The following is a 9,286-nucleotide window of genomic DNA, read 5'->3' on the forward strand; positions in this document are numbered from 1 at the left end:
CGTTGTATTGCATGGTACATCCACCCATGTATAGTTCGTACTTAACCTGTAGATAACGCAATCCTTATCGAGCACTGATTCAGTTGGGTGACCTGTGGCCCAATTTAAATAGCTTGCTGAAGTTAGTGTAGTGTTATCCGACCACACAAAAGTTCCATTCAATCCAAGCCTAAGACCGATGTAGAATTCGTTTGATTGATCTGTAACAAGTAAAAAGGGCAAATAAATTAAATAAATTCGTGTAGCCTCACCTAGGCTTAAAGGTATTTATTTTCTTACTTTATAGCAAATAAATTTTGCCACATGGACTTAAAAAGCATTTCCTTTCGTATTAGCCCAAAGCTGAGTGTACAATGTACATCCACTGTACTAAAAATGTGAAACATTCAACTAATAACTTAAAACAATTGACTTCACTTTTGGTATACAGCATACTTACACTAAAAATTTTAAACTTAAAAACCGTAAAAATGTTTCGCTAAATATGAATATACTCTTACTTTTTCCGATAATATCAAATAGAAAGTTTTCAATCTCGACCGTTTCAATAACGACAGGTATTCCGCTGTAATTTGCACATGTTGTATCAACCTCTGCCTTTGTAACATTTGAAAACTGAACAAGGTATTCTCTGCTTCCAAACTGGTGCCAAAGGTTATTACTCCTTACATTTGACACCAAGAAAAAGAGCAAAAGCCAGTGATAAAAGTTCATTTCACTTGCCATACTTCACTTTTCTACTAATATCGTTTGCAAATGAAATGAAGTCTACTCAAGCTATTACCAATGTACTTAGATTACGTTGAATGTTAGTACCGGTGTATGCATCACAGGGATAGTGGTTATCTACTTATAAGAAAGAACAGTAGAGTCTCATGATGACGTGATTTGCAAAGATGAAGTGGTTTAATTCAAAGAATATGCACGGAAAAGTTCTTACGTCTTCTAAATATCGCGTGTTTATAAAAGAAACGGATATCGCGCGTGTGTGTTCCACATATAGGTCCACACACGGCCTATACTAGAGATATAAAGATATCTCTATAAAGTAGGCCGGAGTCTACACAGAGAAAACATTGTAACTTTAATTCATTTTGATTCGTTATGAACAACATCCGAATTTCTTGTTGGGGTAAAATATTAAAAGAAATACAAAGACTTTATTTGAAGCGTAAAGTTGGGCGAGGTATCTATTGGTATATACGTTGCATATAACACTGACCACGAAGCTGCGCAGTGAAATACACCTATGGCGTGTTTTACCCAAGTCACTACTGGGTTAGCAGAATTGTCAGTTGCACAATAAAACAGCACGTAACTCGCAAATTTGCCTACTCGTAAGAAGGCACGAGGTATATACTTAACGACTGTCGTTATCTCGCCACGCAAGGATAAGTAAATGTCTTTTATTTTTTTCCTAATCAAGATTTTCACGCTCGTTAGCGCTGTCACTCTACCAAGAAATCTTTTTTATTTACTATGTTGTTTCATCCACAATTGTGATCCCGTTTTCTTCGAGTTTTACCGGAGACACGTCTGCAAGGAATCGCATTACATTTTATTTTTGAGAACATTTAATTTCTCGGTTTTACCGAAAACTTGTGTATGTACTGCTATATGTACAATATGTGTGATTTATTTAGATAAGCATCATTTTAAAGCAAAAAGGGTTACTTAGTTGCAACTGATATTTATCAACAAGAAACACTTTTTAATTAACATAGTTTGACAATCGAGGTCGCTTAATTTTAATTTTTAAAGAGTGTTTTCTCACCGACCTGTTTTAAAAGAAGCCACCTTGCTCAGTGTTGGTGCTACTGCTGTAGTTGCCATGGAAACTATAGATGTTTCGCCATTTACAACGTTTGAAAGTGGCTGCAGAGCTGATATTAACAGAAATGTTGAACTTATTTAAAATAGTACATAGTATTTTATAAATTTAAAACGACAATGTTAAAACCGACCTGGAATTGCATTAGATGCTCGCTTCAACATTGACGTTGGTAGTTTGGCGAACATTTCCTCTATAGCGTCATCACTTTCTACTGGATTTCCAGTAGATGAAGCACGCCGTTGGTTTTCTGCAAGTGCAGAGAAACATCGATAAAGTTAGCAATACAATATCGGTAGAACGCTGCTATAGTGGCAACTTTGATTTTTTTGTATTGGTAATTTTAATAAAGTTCTGCGACGCTGTGGTGCAATGGCGTGCTGGTTATTGTCTGCCTTTAACGTAGAATAAAAAAAATCTTTAAAAACATTTATGTTTCTACGTATACAGAAGAGGTTTTAAGTCAATCGAAATAATCATAATGGTTTAAAAAACGACAGTGTTAAAACCGACCTAAAAGTGCATTGGACGCTCTTTTTAACATTGACATCGGCAATTTTGCGAACATTTCCCCCATAGCGTCATCGCTTTCGTTTCCAGTTGCTGTATCGCTGATGTTTTGAGAAGTACGCCGTTGATTTTCTGCAAGCGTAATAATTGTACTCGTTTATTTTGCATTAAAAAAGTTAACATAAACAGTCTGTAGTAACCAGCCAACGCTGCTACTAACACATATTTGAAGTTATTTTGTAAAATTGGTTTAGTCAATCTCAGTAATTGTATTTTATTACCTTGTCCCCCAAGTACTTGGCCAGATGCCTTTATTAATTCGTCGGGTATTTTAACGCCAGTAAGTTCTTTTAAGACTGCAACATAAGTAGTGTATATAGTATAGGGTGGGGAAGATGGGACACATTTTGTTTTTTTTCCGTCCCATTTGGTAGTAAACAAGGAACATTCAAAGAATTATAAAACCATATTCTCACGACTCCCATAGACCGTTGTTAATTGTTTAAAAGCGCAATTGGGATGTTTAGGTATTGGGTGCCAAAGGTGACCAATCTTCCCCCACCCTACTACGTTTTGAATATGATATAAATCTAATTATTTATTATCTTCAACGTTTTGTCAAAAAAATGACATTTGTTTTACTAACGATCAACAATTTCACCGTAGTGATATTTTAAAAACGCCATTTCGTAAATTGGAATAGCAAACGTATAGGGTTGGATAAAATGGAAGATATTTATTTCTGTTTTCTTTTCTCAATTGGAAGTAAACAGAGATTATTTACAGAAGTGTAGCGTCGTATAAAGAATGTTGTTAACTGTAAAAAACGCCCAAGAAATACGCGAATTCGGCGCTAACGGTATCCTACCTTACTCCATAGTACTAACAATATATATTCCGACTGACGTAATGTTCTTGTACACTGTACAACAACTAACCTGGGACTGCTACAACGGACGCTCTCTTTATAATTTCCGGTGCTAATATTGTAGAAACTCTTCTTACTTTGTTTAGTAATCCGCCTTCCTCCTTGACGCTAGGGGTAGGTGCGTGTAAATATTCTTCGCCTGCAAAGTGTATAATCGTGCTTGGTAATTTTGTTTAAAAAAAGGTAATAGCATTTGTAACGATGTTCGACACCAGCAGCATAAATCGCAGTTTTGAAGGGTAAATTACGTTGGTATATATATAGTAGGGTGTCCCATCCTCCCCCACCCTATATTTAAGACCCGATAGGGGGTCATGGCCGGAAAATGGGATTTAAGCCAGCGTTTCCCCATTAATCAACGCATGTTTTATTTATATGCTCAATATACCATGCATTAAACTGTCTATTAAACATACTCTATTGAGCAAGAGCATGTGCTATGCATTGAATAAATGAGCATGTAGTCTCCATGTACAGTACAGTGATTTTAGTAAGTATTAAACACATAGAGTGATTAAAATATATTTCATGTTAAAAAAAATGATGTTTAGTTTGACAACCTTCCATCTGATCATGAACGTCTTCCTTTTCGACAATAAACGAGTAAGAAGGCGTTCTTTTTAACATAGGTATTGGTGGTTGTGTTAACTTTTCCCCCAAAGCGTCATTAGTTTCTAATTGTTTTCCGGTTGTCGTATCGCTGAAGTTCTGAGAAGCTTGGTTTTCTGCAAGTATAAAGTTGTACTCGTTTGCCCGGTTCAACAAAATGTCAGATATGTTACGTATGATACTGAATGTAAGCTAGCTGTTGTTGTCGTATCTGCGGTTTATATTGTACAACTGATTTTGTCACTCGCATGGACTTTGATTTACTTGTTTTCGCATACGCGCTGCCATTTTATACGTTTTTTCGTTTGGCATATGGGTCAACTCTAACACCACCAGCATATTTTGTAAGACGGCAACAGCACGTTACGCATTTATGTGTATCGTGGCCATTATTACAACAGTTATCCTTTAATGAAAACCCAAGGGTATTTTTATGTTATTTTCGAGTCCAGGAACAGATATAGTAGGGTGGGATAAGACGGGACGCGTTTTTATTCTATTTTCTCATTTTATTTGATAATAAGCAAAGAATAATTGCAGAATTATATAATCGCAACCCTCGACAATATAGGTCGTAATTTATTCAATCCACGATCAGAAATCATGGCATTTAGGTTCTAACGTTATCCCATCTTACCCCACAGAACTATATTTTAAACTGTTACTCTTGTAGGTTTAACCACAGCAGTGTTGGTATATCATAGCTAACCTGGGTCTGTTGCATTCGGTCCTCTTTTTTTATTCGATCGTGGCAATAATGAAGACACTTTTCTTATTATGTTCACTTGAAATCCGTTCTCTTTGGTGTTTCTGTTAGAATTCCCATTCATTTGTTGCTTCCCTGCCAAGTGTATGTTGTCTTTTGTATGTTGTTTGAAAATTAGTTATGGCATTACTAACTCTGTTAGGTCTGTGTAGATTTATTAACTTAGTATAAACGATTAAGTTTGTTGTATGAGAACCATCACACAGTGTATAGCATGCCAGGGGTCGTGGGATTTAAACCCTATAGTTGCCCCCATAACCTCATCACATAATACGCATATTGTTTTTAATACAGATAATATGCACAGGGGAGATTAATGTAGATTTTATATTCAAAATATATGTTTAGTTCACCTACCCTCTGTCTTATTTTGAAATCCTTGTTCTTCAACCTTCACCGCTTGAAGCTTTTCTGTAGTAAAATTATTGTTTTAAACAATTAACAATGGCCTGTGCTGGGATCGTGAGGATACGGTTTAATAATTCTTTTAAAGTTATTTGTTAACTACTAAATAGACGAGAATAAAAAAATGAAAAGGTGTCCCATCTCCCCCCACCCTACTCTATAGTAGGTTGGGGTAAGATAGTCCGTGTTTTCGTTCTCTTTCGTCCTATTTGGTAGTAAAATGCGTAACTACAGAATTGTATAACCGTGGCCTCGCGACTCTAGTTTGGGAAAAACACGATTAGGAAACATGAAATATTATGTGTTAATGGTATTCACATTACTCCACAATACTTTAAGACAAACTACTGTAAGATAAGAGCTATTTATATTGTTCTTACCTACTCCTCCAGTTTCTGGGCTACCGGGGGATTTCGATGAGAGAACGTTACTGTAGGAAAACTGAGGTTAGCCTAATGAATTTAACAATTAAATTTTGAGTGTCGCAATCAACAAAAATATTTTTGCTAAGGATTCATTTTTTTGCAACTAACCTTTTGACTGCGTCTATTATTGCGTTGAGGGCGACAACCATTACTGCAGTAACTGCCCCAGTTGCCACCGCAGTGACCATCACGCTCGGTGGACTTGTGGGTGCTGCTGGAATAAAGATCGAATCAATAAGACTGTTAATTAGATTAAACAAGTTGATTTTAATTTTGTGTTTAAAACTTACTGGGTGTGGGATCCGGTGTTTTAGTGTCGGCTGTGCTGGGGCTGATCGTGGTCGTTTCTTGCGATGTTTCCTGGGACGTGTGTGTTGTAGCAGCTTCTGTTGTAGCAGCTTTGTGTTGTAGCAGCTTCTGTTGTAGTTTGTGTTGTAGCAGCTTCTGTTGTTGTTTGTGTTGTAGCAGCTTCTGTTGTAGTTTTTGTTGTAGCAGCTTCTGTTGTAGTTTGTGTTGCAGCAGCTTCTGTTGTAGTTTGTGTTGTAGCAGCTTCTGTTGTAGTTTGTGTTGTAGCAGCCTTTGTTGTAGTTTGTGTTGTAGCAGCTTCTGTTGTAGTTTGTGTTGAAGCAGCTTCTGTTGTAGTTTGTGTTGTAGCAGCTTCTGTTGTTGTTTGTGTTGTAGCAGCTTCTGTTGTAGTTTGTGTTGTAGCAGCTTCTGTTGTAGTTTGTGTTGCAGCAGCTTCTGTTGTAGTTTGTGTTGCAGCAGCTTCTGTTGTAGTTTGTGTTGTAGCAGCCTTAGCTGTGATGTTGGTACCTGCTCCACCTTTGATAATATTAACCATAACTACAGTGCATAATGTTAACTAACAGGGCGCAGCTCATTGGCAGAAATATATATCGTTACCAAGCGTATAATATATTTATTAATATACCGGTGACACACTTACCTCCTCCTGTTACGTTCCTTTGGCAAATGTAACTTGCCTCAAAATCGCATGTTACATCCGTCCATTTGCGTGTATTGGGCTTTTTTTCATAGATTACGCAATTTATCTGAAAAAGCGCACCTAAAAAACTCGGGCTATCACCGGCCCAATTTTCGAGGATTGTATTCTCTAACATGGTGCCATCTGACCAGATGAATTTGTTTGCATCATTATCCGTATCTCGTTCGAGACCGATGTAAAAGTCGTTAGTTTGATCTACGAATAAAACGGTGTAGTAAAAACGATTTAATCAGATTTTGCTTTTCCAACTGATTTGGTATCGGACTAATTAACCCACAAAAATTTTATTCAATTACAGAATGTAACGGCACGCTCGTGTACGCTTCACATAATTGCATGGTTCCGCTATATATATACAATAGGGTGGGGAAAGATTGGACATTTTTTATTATACTTTCTCGTCCATGTGTTATTAAACTTAGAACATTCACAAAATTATGAAACCGCACCCCTACGACTCCTATAGACTGATGTTGTTAATTGTTTAAACCACGATCAATGTATTTGAACATTATGTTCTAAATATGTCCCGCCTCCCCCCACCCTACGATATATCAAGCAACAAACACTTAGATATTGTAATTACGGTGTATAAACGCTTACTTGATCCGATGATGTCGAAAAGAAAGTTTTGAACATCGACCGTTTCAATAACGACAGGTATTCCGCTGTAATTTGCACATGCTGTATCAACCTCTGCCTTTGTAACACTTGGCAACTGAACAAGGTATTCTCTGCTTCCAAACTGGTGCCATACATTATTACTTTCCACATTTGAAACTACCATTAAAAAGAACAAAATCCATCTATAAAGCGGCATATCTGACTTATGGTTTTCACTTTCACTCGGCATCATATTTGACTCTTAACATAATGCCCTGTTGCAAAGGTACATGTTGATAGATTACTACGAAAAAAGTGACCAAACTTTTTAAACGTGTTGGTCGCGTTAACAAAAAAACAATTTCGCCGTATAAAGATGACGTTATTATAACTTCGACGATATAGCTTTATTTTCAAAGAAAGTGCATGGTATGCGGCTTCACCATAATTCGCGCGCTACAAAGGTATGCGCGGTTATATATAGTTATGCATATATAGTTATATAAACAGTCGTGTGAATTAAAATAGCGGAAACAGACTTGCGTTTTCGATTATTTTTATTATTTTTCGAAATAAACAATTTTAGGTTCTTTGTAACAAAATGCAATCACATGTAAATGTAACAAAATGCAATCACATGTAAATGACATCTGCCGAAGAATAATTTGGTATCTCGCATAAATATTAAGCGTTATAGCCGTTTTAATGCAACGCGTCATCTACACCGAGACACCTAATACTGTGTATAGTATATTGTGGGGAAAAGGATGAGATACAGCACATATATCTCATATATTTCCATTTCCCCATAGTGTTTTCAACAACTAACAACGCTCTTTAGAGCCGCGAGGCTACAGTTATAGAATTCTGTAATTACCAAATAGGACGAAAAAATACAATAAAAACATGTCCCATCTAATCCCACCCCACTATAGCATTAACATCGGTTCAAGAAAGTTGTATCAAAAGTTTAATTTAAAACTTGTTGGGCTGGTTTAGAATATGTTTCCAACGTGTTTGGCCACCATACAGATGGCTTTCTATCCCCACTTAACGGTGGTGTATCTACTGAAATTTGACCGGCGGGTGGCGATGGTGTGCCAATGTTTGCCTTCTTTTGTGAAAGAACGAAGTTCTTTACTACAGACCACTTCGTGTCGTATTTTTTCCACTGCGGCTGATCAGAATTGGAAGCCACTTTATTACAAAACCCTTGAACTTTTTCACTGATTGCAGCATTACATTCTACTGTACTGTTGCTGGTAACGGCTCGGGTGGGCGTGACGGATTCTTCGAAACTTTCAAAGTCGGTTATCGGAGTGGCCAACGGCATCAGCACTCTGTACAAGATAAAAATTAAAATGGGTCAAATTCCTCCAAAAAATGATTTAAAACCCTAGATAAATATTCAAAATAGAAAAAAACTTCAATAAAGCGGGATCCTGGCCCCAAATCCCAGGTCCCATGGCTTGTCTCGCTGGTCTCATGGCTTGTCACGCCTTAACCTATAAGAACCTAATCCAAACAACAGCGTAAAAATTGTTCGGTATCACGAGACCCAATTTTAAACAATTATCTTACCGAGAACCCCTGCGACTTGACATCTTTTCTGGTGGAGGAACACTCGAAGACCTGCGTAGGTTTCTATGGCGAGACCGGTTTAGATCTGGTTTGGTCCGGCTCTCCTGTTGTTTCTGCTGAAGACATCGCAGCGTTTGTGCCGATGGTGTGCATCTGGACGAAGTTCTTTTTATAGGAAGCGTTGCATTTGTTGTAGCTGGTCGACTGTAGACGTTGGGTAGTTCATCTTTTTCGAAATTTTCATTTAGCGCTTCTGCGATTGGGTTCCAACGAGGACTGATTGTCTGTTTTAAGCGTAAAAAACGCTTTATTTTAAAAACAAACTGTAATTCTTGTAGTTAAATGTCAACTATATATGGGTTAAGATGGGTACCGTTAGCATTTATATCCTACATTTTTAAATTTCGTTTTTAATAATAAACAACGCTCTTTTATAGTCGTAAAGTGATACGGTAATATTTCTTTAAATGTTCTTTGTTTGCTACCAAAAAATAATAAAAAACTTATCTTGCCCCACCCGCGTTTACCATATTAAAACATTGTGTTCACGAGACACTAAATTAAAGTTTACAAACCGATGAAGGCATATCCTGAAAGAGGAAAATCCGTGATCTGATCGTGT

General features: G+C 37.0%; 2 protein-coding genes across 5 annotated transcripts in view; both read right to left on the reverse strand.

Annotated features, from left to right (window-relative positions):
* Nucleotides 1-6: 6 nt before the first annotated feature.
* On the reverse strand, nt 7-5,677 carry LOC113474274. Its single transcript, XM_026834686.1, has 11 exons — nt 5,583-5,677; nt 5,430-5,479; nt 5,002-5,055; nt 4,588-4,719; nt 3,830-3,994; nt 3,280-3,408; nt 2,623-2,697; nt 2,345-2,473; nt 1,965-2,081; nt 1,779-1,883; nt 7-1,536 (listed from the first exon to the last, which is right to left on the reverse strand). The coding sequence occupies exons 1-11, from the start codon at nt 5,660-5,662 to the stop codon at nt 1,478-1,480; spliced, it is 1,095 nt and encodes a 364-aa protein (XP_026690487.1). The 5' UTR covers nt 5,663-5,677; the 3' UTR covers nt 7-1,477.
* A 1,853-nt stretch (nt 5,678-7,530) lies between these two features.
* LOC108949505 overlaps nt 7,531-9,286 on the reverse strand; it is a 3,563-nt gene continuing 1,807 nt past the window's right edge. For 2 of the 4 annotated variants that reach the window (XM_018811926.2, XM_026834698.1), the window contains exons 4-6: nt 9,240-9,281; nt 8,665-8,948; nt 7,531-8,423 (exon numbers count right to left, since the gene is read on the reverse strand). In XM_018811926.2, the coding sequence (XP_018667471.1) occupies nt 8,909-8,948; nt 9,240-9,281 (82 nt within the window). In that variant the 3' untranslated portion in view covers nt 7,531-8,423; nt 8,665-8,908. Of the gene's footprint in view, nt 8,424-8,664; nt 8,970-9,239; nt 9,282-9,286 lie in introns of all 4 variants that reach the window. The other 2 variants (XM_018811927.2, XM_026834699.1) reach the window with 1 other exon arrangement.

This window comes from Ciona intestinalis, chromosome 5, assembly GCF_000224145.3.
Source record: "Ciona intestinalis chromosome 5, KH, whole genome shotgun sequence".
Lineage (NCBI taxonomy): Eukaryota > Metazoa > Chordata > Ascidiacea > Phlebobranchia > Cionidae > Ciona > Ciona intestinalis.